Source organism: Portunus trituberculatus, chromosome 17, assembly GCF_017591435.1.
Source record: "Portunus trituberculatus isolate SZX2019 chromosome 17, ASM1759143v1, whole genome shotgun sequence".
In the NCBI taxonomy this organism is placed as follows: Eukaryota; Metazoa; Arthropoda; class Malacostraca; order Decapoda; family Portunidae; genus Portunus; species Portunus trituberculatus.
In genome coordinates this window covers 26538831-26560024 of record NC_059271.1, presented here as the reverse complement: position 1 = coordinate 26560024, position 21194 = coordinate 26538831, and the positions used below count along the sequence as shown (strand labels likewise).

The 21194-nt window shown below is 36.6% G+C and overlaps 1 protein-coding gene across 1 annotated transcript; it reads left to right on the top strand.

The window, feature by feature from the left end:
• The first annotated feature begins 4422 nt into the window (after nucleotides 1-4422).
• On the top strand, nucleotides 4423-17907 carry LOC123505007 (2-oxoisovalerate dehydrogenase subunit alpha, mitochondrial-like). The gene is made up of 9 exons (XM_045256016.1): nucleotides 4423-4580; nucleotides 7930-8094; nucleotides 8285-8480; nucleotides 9289-9450; nucleotides 9660-9804; nucleotides 10687-10890; nucleotides 13899-14070; nucleotides 14223-14317; nucleotides 17487-17907. Exons 1-9 carry the CDS (start codon nucleotides 4485-4487, stop codon nucleotides 17566-17568), a joined length of 1317 nt encoding a protein of 438 aa, XP_045111951.1. The 5' UTR covers nucleotides 4423-4484; the 3' UTR covers nucleotides 17569-17907.
• The last annotated feature ends 3287 nt before the right edge of the window (nucleotides 17908-21194 follow it).

Here is a 21194-nt window from a genome sequence, read left to right as displayed (position 1 = left end):
TGTTTTGCTATTACTAGTAGGAGCTGGAGATGTTACAGCTATTAAAATGTACTTAGAATATTTATCATAATATTTTGCTAATACTGAGCAGGACTAGTAATGCTTAAACTGTCAGAATATACTTAAGATTTCTACCCTAACAATTTCCAAACACAAGGGAACTAAACGATAGTTAAAACTAACCCTATGCCCGCCCACTACCCTTAAAACACTTCAGAACACACGCCACGATTAATAATAAACAAAGAAGTAACTAAAAACACTACAACGGTAACATTATGCCAGAAACACTTACCACAAATCACTCTGACTAACACACAACACACACACACACACACACACACACACACACACTCAACACACCCTAACATCCACCAAGCTAACTTAACTTGACCTAACATAACCTAATAATCCAGCCTGGACTGACGCAGGTTAGAAGAGAGAGAGAGAGAGAGAGAGAGAGAGAGAGAGAGAGAGAGAGAGAGAGACGGTAAGGTGGGTGTGTAAGGGAGAGGAAGATAGCAGGCACAGGACTACAGCAAACAGAGGCAGCTTTAGTCACTGGCAACGGCCAGAGAACAAGAGTGACAAATGTCATTTTTGTTTGAAAATAATAAAGCCAGGAAAACTTTCACTAAGTACAGACCCGACATAAGTACATGCGTACTTATGTGACGAAAAACTTTTAGTGTTGTATAGTGTTTAATTTATTAACTAGTTTGCAGCATATGTTTATAGCTGCTTGTTGTTATTGTGGTTAGTGTTATAGCGTTGTTGTAGATTAATGGTAGGTGATAGTTCGTCGTAGATTTGATTTGATTTGATAAGTTTATTGTTGAAAAAAAAAGTACAACAAAGGAGATGGGAGGAGCCTGCCACCCATCCCCAAAACAAATGTTCAAAGAAAACTAATGTATTGCAGTACAAAAATAAATAACCTTAAGTAATTTTACATTATTTACAAAGGTGGATCAAAAAGTGGGAAATCCTTGAGGATGGCAGGGATGATGTCATTGTTGAAGAACCAGCTTATCATTGGTGGCAGGTCCCAGTTCCCCTGTGGGCGGAAATGCACCAGCAAGGGACACTCCATGACATAGTGGGCAAGTGTGTGCCCTGCAGGACTGTGACACAGCTTACAGGGCACAGCAGCAGCCCCACTGACCTCCCAATAGTACCTGTAACCCAGCCTGAGACGCATAGCAACAAGGTCATGGGCGGCACTCTTCCTGCCATAGGTGACTGCTGGTGTGGGAGACATGTACATAATGGACTGAACTGGGACTGCCTTTCCCATAACAAGTGTCAAGGTTATGAGCAATGGTGTTGCAAACATGACGTTTAAGCTGACCCTTGATGTTATTATAAGTGTGTTCAACAGGACAGTCAGCAGTGTCCTCAGTAAGGGAGTGACGGGCAAGAACATCAGCTTTTTCATTATGGGAAATGCCAACATGAGAAGGGCCGGGCTGTGTTATAGTTCATCCTGAATCACAGACGGTATCGCGTTGGCTGGCAGCCATATTTCAACCTATCGTTCCTAACAGGACAATATATCAGTGAACTAACACCTACAGACTCTTAAAAACCACAATAATCCAAGCCTTTAATGCATCAATAATATATATATATATATATATATATATATATATATATATATATATATATATATATATATATATATATATATATATATATATATATATATATATATATATATATATATATATATATATATATATATATATATACACATATATATATATATGTGCTTGTTGATGCATTAAAGGCTTGGATTATTGTGGTTTTAAGAGTATATATATATATATATATATATATATATATATATATATATATATATATATATATATATATATATATATATATATATATATATATATATATATATACCCAGGTTCTAGGTGGTTACACTAAAGCTGTGCTTGGGTGGTGATATGGGCTCTAATATGGGTACCATTATAAATAAAATTGCCTGCGCCACTAATGGGTCTAAACAGCGCTTCCTATACATAATCTTCAAGTATACCTACAGGCGTTATAGGCCATAGCGTAATATATATATATATATATATATATATATATATATATATATATATATATATATATATATATATATATATATATATCATGAGAGTACAACACCATTCTATTAATAGTATATACCACGCCACCACCCCCATGTTATCATTACTATGTGACAAGAAATATCAAGATGGCTCTATTTTTGGTGATTTTAATATAAATTTATTGAATACCAACGACGTAAATACTAGTGACTTTGTGAATCTAATGTTTTCCTTTTCACTCTATTCAGTAATAAACAAGCCAACAAGAGTAACTAACACTACAGCCACACTAACAGATCACATAAGGACCACTCATCTGGAAGATAATCTTGCTAATCTTATAATTGCCACAGACATAACAGATCATTTTTGGCCCTATCTTATTATAGATTACATAATATTAAACCTGATCCTATTTTATCAAGAAAAGATTAATAACGCCAGCTGCTTTACAGCTTTTTTCCAGTGATATTGCAACAACTAACTGGAATGATGTACTAGAATCTGAATGTCCCATCAATGTTTATAATCTGTTCTATAATATTTTTTATGAATTATTTGAGAAACACTTCCCCGTGAAAACAGTACCCTCAAAAGCAAAAAGTTAAGTTAGTCCCTACATTACCACACCACTGAAAAATATTATTAAAAAAAAACATTGGAAGTCTATCTAGAAAGTGGCCATTAACTTACTGTAACACCTATATAATATATAGAAACAAGCTAACAAGTATCTTAAGGTCAGCAAAAAGCATGCATTATAACAATTATAACAAGCAATTTAATGAAAATAAAGGCGTTCCAAAAAAGCAATGGACAACATTAAATTCACTTTTTGGTCAAAAAAAAAACGTAACGCAGAGATACAAAACATTGAATTAAATCCACCATCTTCTAATGTCCATATGAGGTTTAATGAACATTTTCTTAGAGACCACTTCAATCTCAATATCACTGACTGTAATTACAAAGCATATCTAAATAACCCGCCAGCATTCTCGATGTATTTGTTGCCAACTGACAGGAGCGAAGTACAACAATGTCTCGCCTCCCTAAAATCAACCACACCGGGGTATGATGACTTATCTCTTAAGTTGCTAAACGAAACATCCAAACTTATATCTACACCGCTGACTCATATTATCAATCTCTCATTGAAAAAGGTATGCTTCCAGATCAAATTCAAATCTGGAGACAGAAAAGACATAAATAACTATCGCCCAATTTCCATTCTTCCAGCCTTCAATAAAGTTTTTGAAAAAAAATTATCTGCTCTCGTTTGGTAAATTACCTTGAGAAAAATCACCTTTTAACTAAGCAACAACATGGATTTAGAAACCACCATTCCACCGAGTCGGCGATACTACAATTTGTTAACAATGTATATCAATGTCTAGAGGAGAAACTATGTTGTGGCAATTTTCATGGACTTATCTAAAGCTTTTGACACATTAGATCATGAAATATTATTTACTAAATTAGAAAATATTGGCATTAGGGGTACACCATTAAAACTATTCAAGAGCTATTTGAGCAACAGGTATCAATGTGTCTACTGTAATCAAAATACTATTCCTCTTTTAAACCTATATGTAAAGGAGTGTCACAGGGGTCTGTTCTAGCTCCTATGCTTTTTCTTATATATATATATATATATATATATATATATATATATATATATATATATATATATATATATATATATATATATATATATATATATATATATATATATATATCAACGATATTGTAAATTCAAGTACAAAATTTGACTATGTAATATATACTGATGATACAACCCTTCTGATAAATGATAAAGACTTAAATTCTTATATTTGAATATAATATCAGAACTAAACATCATTAAATCATGGTTACAATCTACGTACGATTTAACTTAGGACATCTTACGAGAGGTCAAAAGCCATTAAAATGACGTCATTGCTGCTGGCGACAGCCCTCCTACGACCGTCGGGGAAGTCGTACTCAAATAAATGCTGTAGTGTGACCCCAGCATAAGATTGCCGTGTAAATCTTTGTGGCACGGCATGTCACGACTGATTAAGAGTCTTTTAAGGTCACACATATGGTAGGTAGGCTCGAAACGTGGACATAAAACGGAAAATGAGCGTAACTCGGGCATTCTTATGTATTTTCAATGGGCAGCTGGTGGCAAATTATGTTTTGGGTGCAAGTGGGGTAGAGAAGCAGCTGACCAATAGCGCGCCCGAATAACTTGAATAAAGGTTCGAATGCATCATTAAAGGGACCGAATCAGTCAATTCCGAATCAGCCAAGGTCCGAAAAAGCATACCGAGGAAGCCTTAATGTGCCGAACCGAATTTGTAGAGCGTCACCGCCACAGCAACATGATGATTGCAGACGAAAGTTAAAAACATGGCAGCTAGAGTATGTCGGGCCGCGCTCCTTCCTGCTGGATGCCGGTTACTTTCCCGTGTCTGGCAAAGAACAGGCCCAGTGTCATGCACCAGAGTATGTATGCCAACAAGTTTTTCGAGTCTGTATGTTTACACAGCTGTATTGCCTCTATTTATTACAGCGTACTGTTGTGGAAGTGTCTAAGCTGATCTCTGCTAGTGGGTTATCACTTATCACAGTGACCACTGCTGAGATGATGGGTGACATTGCCGTAATATGTTTAGTTTGGCATATGTATTTAGCGATAAACTCTTACAATCATTAAATATTGCGGACAATTTGCAATTTCACTCAAGCAACGAATCTGACGTGGCTTACTTTTTTTTCTGGCTCCATTGCTAATGGAAATGTAACACAAAATTAAGAAAAAAAGTTGACAGAACTAGGGGAAGCCCAGAGCTGCTGGTGTGCCAAATCAAGTACAAATGCTTCACAATAGACTAAGTAAGTAATGACTGGATAGTACACCATATACAGCATTTGGATAAATACAAAATTAATTATTCATCATAATGAATGAACAGCTTTCCTAAAGCACCATGTAGCAACTGTTTAAAAGTGACTAGCGAGTCTGTTTTGGTGACTTGAGCAGGCAGTGAATTCCAGAGAAGGATGGGTCTCTGAGAGAAAACTCTGTCTTGATTCCAAGTTGTGGTGCATTGGGTAAAGCTTGTTAGTGTCCCTGAGTACCCACTGATGAGGCAAGAACAGACAGCATCTCAGGCCGGATGGTTGATTGTCTGTGGAGGATTTTTCAATACTGTATAAGGTCTGCACGCAGAAGTCTTCCCTTCACAGAGTAGAGATGTAATTGAGTTAGTCTGTCTGAATAACTCATCATGCAGGCTGTATATGTTTGGTCCACCTCCTTGGTACATATTCCAGCAATTTGTTGTCGCCCATATGCCCAGTGAACCACAGACATTAGAAAATTCCAAAAGAGGTCTGATATCGCTTTTGTAAAGAGTGACCATGAAAGATGCAGAGGATATACAGTGACCTTCAACAAATAGCTAGTTAGAGCTCTAGCCTTAGAAACAATATTATGAATATGTTGTTGAAGTTTTAGTGAGGCGTCAATTGTCATTCCTTGGTCGGAGAAGTTGTCTACAAAACTAACTAGTGCACATAACTTGAGTATGGACCCACAAGGTTCCAATCAAGTGATGCTCTCCTCCAGAAGGTTACTAATCTAACCTAACTTGATTTAATCTAACTTGAGTATGGACCCACAAGGTTCCAATCAAGTGATGCTCTCCTCCAGAAGGTTACTAATCTAACCTAACTTGATTTAATCTATCCTGGGACCTGTGCCTCCACAAGGAGCCGCAAATAAGGTTACTAACCTAGCATATGAGGTTGCATCTCCTGAACCTCCCTCACCACAGGGTTACTAACATAACCTAAGGTTAATGAATACTATAATGTCTAAGGATACAAGCAGCCATATATTTGACAAAGGAAAGTCCTTTTGTAAATTTTTACCCTCAGAGATATTTTAGCCTTGCATGGCAAAACTAACACAAATCACAATGAGAGTGAATCAGGTTGTAGAGTGATGCAGCTTATTGGAGAAAGACATAACATCTTCTTAGGGTCTTTATATGCCATGATGAACATGCTTAGTATCCCACAAAATTTTTATTTCTCATGAATTTCCATGAAATAGTACTTTACTCTTCAATTCTTCACCTCATGCTACATCCTCTCTTCAGTGTTCTTGTGAGTTGCCTGGTAGGTAACTGAGATCCACACATTTAATAGAGTGGTTCACTGTTTAGTGCCAATAGCCTTCATTTCCTAAACACTTGTATGCTCTCCAGTGATTAAATATTATAATAGAACCAAAGTTGAATATTTAGATGAGACATGCAGTTCTAATGTCGAAAAAAATTGAGGACCAATTAGTGGGAAAGCAGAGTTTTTAGTGGGGAAATCTAAAATATGGCCGTGTCACCTTGTCCCATGAAATAAAGTGGGGGTTATTACTACTGTTGTTATGTTATGATGGGAGCCATCTTTGATATTGCCAAAAAATATGTCCAGAAATCAGTTGTCAGATCTCCAGAAATTGGTAGTCTATCCTTAGGTACACTAATCTAACCTAGCATTACCTAACCTAATCTAGCACTACCTAACTTAACCGTAATATGGACCAATAAGCCTGTTGTTTGATCTTTTATGTTCTTTTATGCATTTCATATGCCAATGAATGCTTTCTTTCCCATCAAGGTAAGTATTTATTGATATAGAAGATACATTTCAGTAAATCCTCGTTTTTTAAGGGCCTAGAACCATAGGGGCTGAAGCGCTGTTCTTTAAAAATTAGAAAGATGCATTAAATTTTATGACCAATAACTCCTCTTCTAAGACAGATATTGATTTCAACCAGGTTTCAGGTGAAAGCCCTGCTCTTCAGTTTTTTTAAGAAGAAAAAAAAATGTATGGTGTGTTTGTGTACTAGCACGCAAAATGTAAACCCCCCTCACTCTTCAAGTTTTCGTACATTTCGTTGCATGACGTGATTTAAACCTTAATGAAATTCTTAATTGAAGTAAATGATTTAATAATACAATAAACTGCATAAAGGAACAACCTCATAGGCTAAGTGTATTGGAAAATAGGAGAAAATACAATTATTGTTACATACTACAGTACTATAGTTACTTAAAAGAAGCAATAAATTGAAGGATGATCAATGGGATGTCAGAGGAAGTCATTAAGAAAAAACTTAGTAATTATAATAAACAAAGGATTGACAGGTGGGAATTGTTAGTCAAAGGAAAAAACTGTGTATGAAGTTAGTGTATTCACTCTTAATGTTACTGTACATCTGCTAAAGAAGTTGAAGGTTGTGGGGAGGGGGTTGTGAGGGAGATCCTTGATGTACAATAGCAGTGCAGTGACTGGTCCAGAGTAACACATTTCTTACAAAAAAAAAATGATGATTGGACAAGAGATGGCTATAGGCTGTGTGCTGCATGCTCTCATTGGCTGGCTGACTCCACTAACCTTGAGCCTGTCTTGTCCTAAATCAATGCACCACTAGGTTCAACCACCAAACACAACATGTGCTTCCCGAGTTGATAGGTTGTGAGTTCACTGATTTCAATAAGACTATTAAACTTATTGAAATTGGAAAACAGTGTGGCAAACAACATAGCCAGACAGAGGAAGAGTTGCCGACTCCGCAGATATGAATACCTTGAAAATCGGGGAGGCGGCGCTTTAGCCCCTGTGGTTCTAAATCCCTTGTTTATTTTTTTTATCTTCCAAATTGATTTTTCTTTATGGTCTTCAGCTATTGGAATTTTTTTTACTGTTTAAAGACTGTATTTGCTTGACAAAATGGTATTGGCCTGCATTTGTTTGTGTTTTCCTAATGATAAAATATTGTTTGCAGGCTCTGAGCTCCAACTTGGGGGAAGAACAGCCCAACTTCCCCGGCTCTCGATCAAAGTGGACAGAAAAGCTTGATTTTGTGCAGCCAGACCTGTATGATGGCATTCCTGTGTATAGAGTCATGGACAGGAAGGGTCAGGTCATTGATCCAGCCTCAGATCCCAATGTAAGTTGATAGTGACTAACTAAGTTTCCATAATGTTGAACCATCCTGTAGAACATATATTACTCATTCAAAAGTATTTTCATCAATGATCCTTCTCTGTATTATGTGCAATCTTCAGAAATAATCCCTTCTCATCATTAAAGGTTTGTGTAAAATTGCTGCCTCACCCCTTAACTTTTATTTACTTCAGTTGAGTGAAGACATAGTGATTAAAATGTACAAGAGAATGACACTCTTGAACACCATGGACCGCATCTTGTACGAGTCTCAGCGCCAGGGTCGTATCTCATTCTACATGACCAACTATGGGGAGGAAGGCACCCATATAGGCTCTGCAGCAGCTCTTAATGATGAAGACATAGTGTATGGCCAGTACAGAGAAGCAGGTAAATCATATAGCTTTGGCTGCTCATATGTTTTGTAACAGATGCCTTGTCTCATTTTGGTTTGATGACCTTGCCTCAAGGCCATATGTTGCAGTCCATGTATATTGTACTTTATAAAGCCATCTAGGCTCTTCTCACTGGTAATTGTATATTTGTTTGGGTAGTTAGGCTAATATAAGAAATGAGGTCTTTTCTTTATTCACAACTTGATGAACATTTATTCTTTACATTTTGTCATAATTCTTTTCTTACGTTAGTCTTTTTTTTTTTTTTTTTCATGTGTCAATGTTTTGTTGCATTTTAACCATTAATTTAATGTATTATTTATGAATGGTATTTACTTGTATGCTTCTATGTCTTTGACTGTTTTTCTTCTTGAGTGTGAATCCCTTCAGAAAATGTTGTTATTAAGAGAAGTATCATATTTCAGTATGAATAGTTTGGTGACATTCTTTAAATGATTTAATAGAAACAATATGTCTGCATATCTTTTATGCATTATCTGATATACAGTGAGAAACTTGGTGGATCAGTCAACTTATATTGATTTTTAAAAGCCGTGGTACAGTGGAACCATGCATGCTTTGGGGTCCGATGGGTCTCCAAGCGCATGGGTTCAAATCCTGTCCACGGTCTGAGTGTAGGTTGGGTTTCCTCATTCGGGGCAATGGTTTTCTAGCGGGTGGGCTTTGAGATAGGAGTTACCCCAAAAAGTATCCCCTTTAGCCCATAAATTCCGTGAAAAGCCCACATGGTATAAATAAGAAATAGATCTAAAAAGAAATATGGATGATTTTCTTTCTTTCAGGAGTATTGATGTGGCGAGGATTTCCGCTGGACAGCTTCATAAACCAGTGCTATGGCAATGAGGCAGATATGGGCAAAGGCAGACAGATGCCAGTCCACTATGGATCTGTAGAGCACCGCTTTGTCACCATATCTTCACCTCTAGCCACACAAATGCCTCAAGGTAATCACTGATGCTTGAATAAGTTGTGAAAATGATGTAAAACAAGAAAATTATCATTGTTCAAAGGAAGATTAATTTAGTCAATTTTGAACTTAAATCATGTTATTTAAGGGCATGCTTAAATTAATTGAAAATGTGCTTAGAAAAACTAAGAAATTATTTCAGAATATAATTCAGAGATACACTTTATAAACACTTGCTCTCCCTAGCTGTCGGTACTGCTTACTCCTTCAAGCGCGCCCAGAATGGCTTGTGTGTTATCTGCTACTTCGGTGAAGGCACCTCAAGTGAAGGAGACGCTCATGCTGCCTTCAATTTCTCAGCAACACTCGAGTGCCCTGTTATTTTCTTCTGGCAAGTATAGGGTGCTTTCCTTTCTTTGTCTTGAGATAATGAAGTGATGATATTATTTATATGAAGTTAATGTGGTATCCTGGTTAAGTAAAAAATTTTGTTACTCATGAACTTCAGGAGAAGAATCCATTGGGGGAGTCTCTCTCTCTCTCTCTCTCTCTCTCTCTCTCTCTCTCTCTCTCTCTCTCTCTCTCTCTCTCTCTCTCTCTCTCTCTCTCTCTCTCTCTCTCTCTCTCTCTCTCTCATTGGAAGTGTACAATTTCTCTTCCAAGATGAGAGAGAGAGAGAGTGTGTGTGTGTGTGTGTGTGTGTGTGTGTGTGTGTGTGTGTGTGTGTGTGTGTGTGTTGCGCATCGCTCACTGAGCTGTTTCTGCTTGACGTATCACACAGCAGGCAGAGGAGGAATCCTTGATAAGGCAATAACTTTCAGAGGTCACATCAAGCTAGAAAGTACATTATTGTATTCAGAATAACAAAGAGAAAATAACTATTAGTATTCAAACAGTCTTTTGACAATTTCTAGGTTTACCATTTTTACCCGTCATGGGATATTGGAAAACAGTTTAATCACTGGAACATAAGGGTTAAAGCGAATTTGGTGTTTGTTAAACGAGAAGATGGTAGTAAAAGGAAATGTTCATTGTAGCGAAATTTCGTTCTGTGAACCTTCGTTAAGCGGGTTTTGCCTGTACGTATATGTATTAGCAAAAGAATATTGGCTTCAAATATCGGTTATCGGCCTCCTTGACTACTAATAATCGGTATCGGTATCGACCATAAAAAAAACCACATCGGTCGTTCTCTAATTGTAGGAGTGGGTGACAATGATCTGAAAATTATGAACGTTTACACTCACTTATCTTATTAACTTTTTCCCATCAGCCGCAACAACGGGTATGCCATCTCCACGCCAACCAGTGAGCAGTACAGGGGAGATGGTGTGGCTGCACGTGGCCCAGCTTACGGGATTGCCACAATTCGTGTTGATGGCAACGATGTGTTTGCTGTGTACAACGCCACAAAGGCTGCCCGACATATCACTGTCAATGAGAACAGACCAGTTCTGATAGAGGCAATGACTTATAGGTAATATATATAGAATGATTTCTTTTATTCAAATTAAATTGTTTTATATTTAGTTAGTTTTATGTGAAAATATCTTTTGTTCGGTTATTTCCATCTTATGTATTAATAGTGATCTCATGTTCCACCTGTTTTTTTATATTTACATATTCTTCCTGAACTCTCTACATTGCTCTCTTTTCTCAGTTAAATATGATATCCTCTATTCTCAACCTTATTGTTAGTATCTGTAGAACATCTCTCCTCTACTAAACCCCATTTTCTTTAACTCACTGCCACAGGTGCCTAAGGCAACTGAGAGTAGCCCTTTGCTGTTCCTACTTTTTCTATCCTCATTTTCATTCCAAAACTAGATGCTATATCTATGTGCACAACGACTTAACTTACTCAGGTGTTCATGCTCTTGAATCTTCTGAGATTTCTACTATCTGGCTGCAACTTCAAAGTCACTCTCAAATTAAATTTATCTGTGCTGAATGCCTTTCACCTTCCAAACTGGAGCACATTCTTATTCTGTTTCCTTTTACTTTTGTGGAGATCTCCATTCTCAGAGACTTCAACGTCATCAGCTTTGGCTTTCCTCATCAGCCTCCTCCTCACCACTAGCTATCTTCTGCTGCAATTTTCATGCTAACTACTCTCCTGATCTTGCTAACTGCATGCTTCCTCTTTTGGCATGTCCTTGCTGCATAAGACTTTCTTCTTTCTTTCACCCATATATTATCCGCTTCTCAAATGCAAGAGTTAACTAGTGTTCTTAGTCATTCATCCTTTTCTTTGGTACTTCCTGTCTTCTGTTTTTTTCAATTTTCTTTGACTTGAGTGAAACTTCAAGATACTTTTCATATACTTTATTGAACCCTTTTGACTTTTTTTTTCCAACTTTTGTTGCCCATAGCCAGTTTTTTTCTTACATAAAGAGAAAACTTTGAATATGATATCAATTCATTCTTTGTATAGTGCAGTAGTAGTAATCCCTTGGTAAATGTAATCTGAATATACTAAATTTGTATGAAGCAAACCTACTGGCACCGCCTAAACAAGTCTTTATTGCCTGAACAAAAGTTCAGTTTAAAGGATTAGCCATTCAGTAGCAAGAGACAAAGGCACAGACAGTTGTGGTGAGTAAATGTGTCTTCAGGTGCTCACATAATCTTATGTGCAGGTAGTGACATTTTTCATCAGCTTTAAGTACAGTACAGTACAGGACCAAACATAGCCCTGAGTGTTCTGCATAAGTTTTAAGCAGTGGATGTCTAACCTAAATAGACTTTATTTAACTTATTATACTAAATGAAATAAGGGTTAGGGAATGGATATCCTTCCAAACTATTGGATGAACTGAATATCTTTCTCCCCAATTAATTTAGTTTCTCAAGGGATTATTGCATGAAAGTTTTTACAAGAAGCTTTATCTGTCACTTGTAGGTAAGAAGTTTTCTTGATGGTGACATAATAGTTATATAACTGCTCTTTGTAATTTCTTGATCTTCAGATGTTTTTGTCATTGTGGGTTCCATTCTATCCATTGTAGATTGTATGTATAGAGGGGATCCACTTGTAGTCACCACATTTCAAAAAGGTCCTTGACATGTAAGACATGAAATTAAGCATATATTTTGATGTATTTGTAGAACTGAGTGAACATTTTCATTCAGTTCTGCTTAAAAGTATTGATGTCAAGGAATGTCCATCTTCATTGTGGAGCAGGCACAAAGGATAGATGTTTTACTTAGCAGCTGCAACACTAGACATCACTACAAGACCAAAGATTCTTAAGATATTCCCATGTATGAGCCGGTTTAGAGGAGGAAATTAATGACATTCATATGTGTTTAGTTGTGTAATTCCAATTTTAAATCAGTTCAGTATCCATAGTAGCTTTTAGGATCTTATAGGATCTGGAGATAGCTTTAGACTCAGCTGTTAATGATCATACTAAATATTGTTTGATACCAAGGACTGGATTTGTTTTGCCTTGCATGAGACAGAATTAGGGAAAAGTGGTGTTTTAACAGGCTTGTTAATTATATTAACTCGTAAAAATTATATCATGGAAATAGAATTCTTGAGATGTAAGGAAAAGGGGTATCCCAGGATGATTGCTTACAGTATGTAGGGTCATCTTAAAGAAATCTGCCTATTATCAGCACACTAATCCCTAATAAGCCTGTGGAAAGTTTTGATCTTCACCTAAGTGTCATTGACCTAACACATAATCACAGGAAATATATATATATATATATATATATATATATATATATATATATATATATATATATATATATATATATATATATATATATATATATATATATATATATATCAGCTGACTACTTTGCTGTAATTCGAGCTAGCAGGAAGTGGTGGCTGGTAGGTGATGAGTTACAGTCAGTAGTTATTCCAAAGTCAGTGGCTGGCAGCTTTGTTTTGGTTATACCTAGTTCTATGTTTTTAAGTTCTGAGCTTAGAAGATCTATCTACAGGTAAGCAGTAGAACGACAAGAAAACATCTTAAGAGGACTTGTTCTTGTGACAGTTAATGAGACTTTGCTGACTTCCTTTCTTGTGGCTTCATCGTCTTGGCTACATTGAAGCTAGATATTCTTGCCTTTCATGCACTTGATCAACCTTTATTACTCTTTAATTTAAGTACAATTTATTTAGAAGTCATGAGACAAACTGATAATGCATTGATCTTGTATGTAACATGAGTAGTAAAAATTTCCACAAAGTCTTCACCTTAGAAGTTGTGGCACAGGGAGTATTTAGAGGGCCATTTGAAAAATTACTTTTTATTATCTTATTGATACCGTAACTGCCATTCCAAAGGTTGTGTCAAGTAATTTCCATGGTAACAGTCAGTGACTTCCTTGCATGTACCTAGGACAGTAAATACAGGGCTCATTAGGATTTCTAACTTTGAAGTATTGTATGTAGATGAACAGTTTACTGGAACTTCCCTGTTGCCAGATTATTTTATATCTAAGTTTCAAATGTTTATGTTGCAGGATTGGGCACCACAGTACCTCTGATGATAGCTCAGCTTACCGTTCAGTGGATGAGGTACGACTATGGGACTCTACTCAGCACCCCATTGCCCGCCTCCGTGCATACATGGTCCATCAAAACTACTGGGATGAAGCTAAGGAGAAGCAGTGGAAGGATGATTGTAAGAGACAGGTGGGTTCATTGCATGGAATTTGTACTCTAAACAGACTGTTATGATGAAATTAGACTGTCAGAGAATCTCATGGATCACATTGAGCAATAAAAAACTTGATATTTTGGGGTTCAATTTGAAATGTAGTAATGAAATTAACTTTTGTAATCAGGTGATGCAGTCATTTGCAAGAGCAGAGCGAAGACAAAAACCAAGTTGGAAGGAGATGTTTACTGATGTGTATGATGACATGCCACAGCATCTCCAGTGAGTTGATGACACTTTGTTTAGTGGTAATACTAAATGGTATGTAGTTTAGAGCAATTGATCATTACCTCAGCATGTGTGGTACATTTATTATTATATATATATATATATATATATATATATATATATATATATATATATATATATATATATATATATATATATATATATATATATATATATATATATATATATATATAGATGAAGTTTCAAGTAACTGCAGCAATATGTAGGAATACATCAGAGCTTCTTTCTTCATTTATTCTCAATGTTTCTCCTTAAAAGTACAAACAAGTAAAACATGAAAATTAAAGTAAAAATTCTAAAAAATACAAGAAAGGTTCAGTGTATTGCAGTAAATGATACAAGATAAATATATAAACACAAAGATAAGACAACAATGATAAACTGGCCTAAAGAATGAATAAATAAAAAATCTATGGTTTGGTGTCTGAGACTAACTTATGTGATTCTGGTGGTGAAGTGAGGACTGAAGGATGGTAGTAGTGTGTATACAAGATTGGGAATGGACAATGGAGCCCAAAACTCTGAAACAGAATTTGTTGTATAAAAATTGTAATTGTACTGTTGACAATTGGCTATTTAGTATGGGTTCCAGTGTGTTGTATATATGTGCATGAGCCGTGTGTAGTGTAGTAGACCACTGGACCACAAACTCCTCGGACTTCATACAATTTAGACTAGCCATGACAGAGTCACTGACTTTTTGACTTGTGTATTTACCTAGTTGTATATTACAAGGTTTAAGCAGGGCTCATAGTGACCTGTCTTCATATCTACATGTATCCAACTTTTCCTCAAATTTGTGCACACTTTTTACTGCTACAATCTCTTCACTCAATCCATTCCATATGTCCATCATCCTGTGTGGAAAACTGAACATTTAAATGTTATTCAGACACTGAATTTTCATGATCTTTTTTAGAATGTTCTCTTATCCATCTATCTCCATCCTCCGTCAGTGATACCAGGTCTTGTCTATGCATCTTTTCAATACGTTTTACTAACTTATAGGTATCTTCCCTATCCATCCTTCAAAGTTGGTAGTTCCTTTTCCTTCAGGGGTTTGAGCCGGGCTCATAGTGTCCTGTCTCCATATCTCCATTTATCTAATTTTTCCTTAAAGTTATGCACATTATGTGTTGTAACAACTTCATTATTCAATGCATTCCATTTTTCCACCGTTCTGTGTGGAAAACTATATTTTCCAATATCCTTCACGCACTGCCTCACCCTGATCTTTTTTTCGTGTCCTCTTGTCCTTCCATCTTTTGTCAACAGCACCAGGTCTTCTTTGTCTATCTTTTCAATATCATTTACTATCTTATACATTGTTATTAGGTCTCTCCCATCAAATAGTTCCATACCGGTCTTCTTTTACTCTTTCCTAGTTCCATTGTGACATTTCTTGGTATTAAACTCCAATTTCCACTTCCTGCTCCACTCATAGATCTTGTTTATATCTTCCTGCAACAGCAGACAGTCTTCTCTGGTTTTGATAACTCTTAGCAGCTTTGCATCATCAGCAAATAAATTTATATAACTGTTTATCCCAATGTGAATGTCATTGTACATAAATCTGAAACATAATGGGGGCTAACACTGACCCTTGTGGCACTCTGCTGGTTACTTTACCCCAAGTTGAGTACGTATCTCTGATCACCGTTCTCATTTTCCTATTCTTCAAATAATCTCTTGTCCATTCGAGTAAAGTTCCTCACAGCCATCCTATGTTCTCTAGTTTCCAAAGTAGTCTTCCATGAGTGACTTTATCAAAAGCCTTTTTGATATCAAGGTATACTGTGTCTACCCATCCATCTCTGTTTTCAAGTCCTGCAATAACTCGAGTAGAAGTTTAACAAGTTTGATACACATGATCGCCCTGTCCTGAACCCAATTGTTTGTTCAATATGACTTGCTCCTCTTCTAGAAATTTAACCCATTTTTCTTTGATAATTATTTCACCTAACTTCCCTAAGACACTTGTAAGTGACACTGATCTGTAATTTAGTGGTTTAGTTGCCTTTCCTCCTTTAAATATCAGTATTACATTGGCTTTCTTCCATTCTAGTGTGTGTGTGTGTGTGTGTGTGTATGGTATTAAAAAAATATTTTAGATATGAGAAAATGCTGGAACATTTTGTACCACTAAAACCAATAAAAAGCCTACCCATTTTGACTTTACAAGTATAAAAAAGAATATGAACTATTTTTTATACAATCATAAGTTATCCTGTCCTGAACCCAATTGTTTGTTCGATATGACTTGCTTCTAGAAATTTAACGCATTTTTCTTTGATAATTATTTCACCTAACTTCCCTAAGACACTTCTAAGTGGCACTGATCTGTAATTTAGTGGTTTAGTTGCCTTTCCTCCTTTAAATATCAGTATTACATTGGCTCTCTTCCATTCTAGTGTGTGTGTGTGTGTGTGTGTGTGTGTGTGTGTGTGTGTGTGTATGGTATTAAAAAAATATTTTAGATATGAAAAAATGCTGGAACATTTTGTACCACTAAAACCAATAAAAAGCCCACCCATTTTGACTTTACAAGTATAAAAAAGAATATGAACTATTTTTTATACAATCATAAGTTACCTGGAACCAAAGAAAACAAATGAGATAGGAAAGTATAAAATAAAAGTGTTAGAATCTAAACACATTAAAAAACATTCTTAAGTCCATCCATTTTTACTTCATAAGTATGTGAAAAACAATTGAAAAAAAATGTAAGCCATTCTTTAAAATAGTCTAAAATGAGCAATACCATGATAACAAGATTTAAAGAAGATAGAAAAGAAAACTAGTAATATTTTAACAGGATTACAACCCATTCCAAAGTTCACATATTTGACACATGGGTTAATAACACACCATAAAAACATGAGCACTTTTTAAGCAATAAATAAATTTAAAAAGTCACTTCTGAGGATATGAATATATATATTTATATAGAAAAAAAAGAAAAAAACAGCAGCAGATGCAACATATTTATTGAATAGAAGCACGGAAAATGCTTCAAAATCAATGAAAAGTTGACTGAGTGAACCTGCCTTTACCACTACATTCACCCTTAGTACAGATGATATCTTTATTATATGCAGATGAAGAGAAAATGTATTACTAAGTAACTCCTGTACATTCCCAGGGACCAGTATGAGTACATGAAAGCTCATGTGGATGAGTACCAGGACCACTACCCAGTCAAGAACTTTGTGAAGGAGATGTGAGGAGGAACTGGTGGTTGCTACATGCAAGACCTTTACCTTGCGCTCATCAAGTCTGCCAGCAAGGATGTGTTACATGGCTACTCCTTGCTGATCTGTGGTTGTAGATAGACTTTTTAAGTATTTAAAATAGAACTGTACAGTAGACATAATTTAGAGGTAGCAGATTATTTTTATTGTTTATAGAACTTGTGTTTACAAACACTTTTCTAGAGACACATTAGTTAAATTCTGAAATTTCCAGTATACTTTTATTACCATACCATCAAATTTATTACTGTGCATTTCCTGCACTTGTGTGTGATATTTTGTGACATTCAGATCATAAAGCATTTTATGACATTATGTATTTTGCAAACCAATTAAATTTTAAGGTTATTAAAATATTTTTGTGAACTGCAAATCTGAAGTAACCATATTGTAATACACATCTGAATTTCTGATATTACATATTAATCATCACTCACAGTTACAGCAAAGCAATCTTCTCAGTATCATGTAAAAAGTCTCATTACCACTTTTTTTACAGTTGTCTGGAAATACTCAAAGTTGCTTTTGTTGGTTAAACTGCTTCCATGCAAAAACATGTGCAATAAGTAGGTAAGTGTAACAGAGAGAGAGAGAGAGAGAGAGAGAGAGAGAGAAGAAAGAGAATGGGATCTTGTCCACAGATTGAGTGAAATATCTTTAGTTTTGTTTATTCTGAATTAAAGTGATTCTCTCTCTCTCTCTCTCTCTCTCTCTCTCTCTCTCTCTCTCTCTCTCTCTCTCTCTCTCTCTCCACACAAAGGCAACAATTACTAATGTTGAGTTGATTGATGGAGGAGTTGAGTTTTTGAGGCATTCAACACTACTAAGTTTTCTCTGCTCCATTCGGAAATCTTAGAAAGAAAGTCATGCATTCTGTGGTGTCCCTGCAGGATATGTTAACTTCCTGAAGGATTGGTCATCTCTGAAAAGACAGAAAAGTGTAGGGTAGTATCATCAGTGTTGGAATGGAACACCACCTCTCTAGTACTAAACCTCATCTTTTCCTTACCAAAACACAGGTGTCTGAGGCAACTGACAGTAGCCCCTTTTCTGTTCCCTGGTACTTTCTATATTCTCATTTTTGTTCCAAAGCTGGATGTTGCATCTGTGCACAAATATTTGACTTGGTCTCATGCCCATGCTCTTGAACCTTCCAAGTTTTTGCACAATATGGCTTCAACTTGAAAAGTCATTTTCTAACTCAATTTATCTCTGTTTACTTCTTCCCTAACGCTCTGACTATAAGAAATTCTTTGATTATTTAACTTCAAAAGTGGAGCACATTCTGTCTCTATCCCTTTGTGGAGATCTCCATCCTTGGAGATTCACCACCAGCATTGTCTCTCCTCTCCCTTTACTGACCATCCTGATGAACTAGCCTTCAACTTTGTTATCCTCCATGATCTACAGTAAATGATGCAACACCATACTCATATTCCTGACTGTCTTGGAGATTGGTCCAACATTCTTGACCTTTTCCTTACCTCTAATCCTGCTTATGCTGTTACCATATTATCTCTCTTGGGCTCCTTCAACCATAATCTTACATCACTAACTTGTCCTAATTTTTCAGTCCCTCTGTAGGATACCCCAAAGTGGAGGTACCTCTGGTGCTTTACCTCTGCCAGTTGGAGGACCTGAGGAGGTACTATGCTGATTTTCCCTGGAAGGATTACTGTTTTTGTGTCATAAACCCATCTCTGTGTGCTAAGTGCATAACAAAGGTCATAGTGTCTGTCATGGAGATGTACATTCCTCACTCTTTTTCTCAACCTAAATCTTCCAAACCTTGGTTTAACACAGCCTGTTCTTGTGTTATACATGATAGAGATGTTGCCCACAAAAGGTATTTGAGCCTTCCATCACCTGAGTCTCATGCACTTTATGTTTCTGCCTGGAATCATGCCAAGTCTGTTCTTCAACTTGCCAAACACACCTTCATTAATAGAAAATGCCAAAATCTTTTGAAATCCAACTTCCCTCAAAACTTCTGGCATCTGGCCAAAAACATCTCCCATAAATTTACTTCATCTTTCCCTTCTTTATTTGATATTGATAGCACCACTGCCATCCTATCAGTCTCTAAAGCTAAACTCTTCTCTTAAACCTTTGCCAACAACTTTCTCTTGGATGATTCTGGGCTTTTTCCTTCTGGCTATTTTATGCCTTCAATTGAAATCTTCGCAATGATGTTTTCTATGCCCTAGATGGTCTAAACCCCCCAGAAAGCTTATGGATTCGATGGTATCGTTATCAAAAAGTATACCTCCATGCTTGCACCTTGCTGGCCAAACTCTTCTAACTCTATTGACTTTTATCTTTCCTTCTTGCTGGAAGTTTGTGTACATTCAGCCTGTTCTTTAAGAGTGACCTTTCTAATTCCTCAAACTAACCACCCTATCTATAGCTTTAATCTCTTGCTCGTCTAAAGTCTTTGAATTTATACTCAAATGAAAGATTCTTAAACATGTCACTTTACAATCTTATATCTAATTGTCAGTATGGCTTCCATCAAAGCTACTCTGCTAGTGACTAGTGATGTAACTTTTCTTATTTAGTCTTGGTCATCCTCTTTTAGAGATTTTTGGTGAAACTTTTGCTGTTGCATTAGATACATCAAAAGCTTTTGATAGAATCTGACTCAAAGCTATCCTACAGTTTCTATCCTTTCTCCAACTTCAGCTCAAGTTTCCTCTGCAACCTTTTTATTGCTGCTGTGGTAGACGGCTACTGTTCTTCACTTCAATCTATTAACAGTGGTGTTCCTCAGGGTTCTGTCCTTCACCCACTTTCTTCTTACTATTCATTATTTACATTGAAGGCAAGAGCTGTCAGTATAAATATGCTTGCTGTTATTGTAAAATGTATTTATTAATGAAGGAAAGGAGGTCCTCTCTAGTGTTGGGCAGCTAGCGTTAGACCATAGTGTCATGTCAGTAGAGGTTGCTCCTACAAGAGCAGTCTCCTTGGGAGTTGATTTCTGTTGAAGTTTGGGTCAAGGTGCAGGATGAGATGGTTTATACTTAGGTATAGGAGAGTGCCTCTACAGCCAACTGAATAATATTAATTTTGGGACTAAAGGTATTGGTGGGGCTGTTCCAATGGCTGGTGTGGGAGGAGAAGCCTGGCTGGTGGCAGAGCATGTTGTCTTTCAGGTAGAAAGCCCAAGGTTTAATGGCCCTTAATCTTAGCCACATGGATTTAGGAATGCCAGGCACTGCCTGGAAGTTAGGCAATGGGGCACCTCTACAGAAAAGTCAGGAAGGAAGGCATGTGCAGCCATTGGCATTGTGGATGCCACTGCAGTTCCCATAGCAGGATTTATGCCTCGCAAAATATTAGAAATAACTTTTTTCCCACCACCCTAATCCCGGTTTTCTCCATTGGCCTTCATAGTGACCCATCCTTGCCATCTACCCGTCCTCCGCGAGGATCTGATGGTGTGAAGGACAGCAGCGTAACTATCTTATGGTTTGTTGCAAGCTGTGTATAGTGGTGTAGTGCCATCTGGAGTCCTGTGTGCAGTCGCCAACCTGGCTCTGGTCCTCAATGCCATCACTAATCTGGCTTTGTTTCTAAACAATCCTTTTCAAGCCGAA

Excerpts from the sequence above, each read along its gene's own strand:
- LOC123505007 (XM_045256016.1), top strand. The coding sequence starts at position 4,485 with ATGGCAGCTAGAGTATGTCGGGCCGCGCTCCTTCCTGCTGGATGCCGG. Across the intron at positions 4,581-7,929 it reads GCCCAGTGTCATGCACCAGA|GCTCTGAGCTCCAACTTGGG; the intron begins GTATGTATGCCA and ends TATTGTTTGCAG. Across the intron at positions 14,318-17,486 it reads GACATGCCACAGCATCTCCA|GGACCAGTATGAGTACATGA; the intron begins GTGAGTTGATGA and ends GTACATTCCCAG.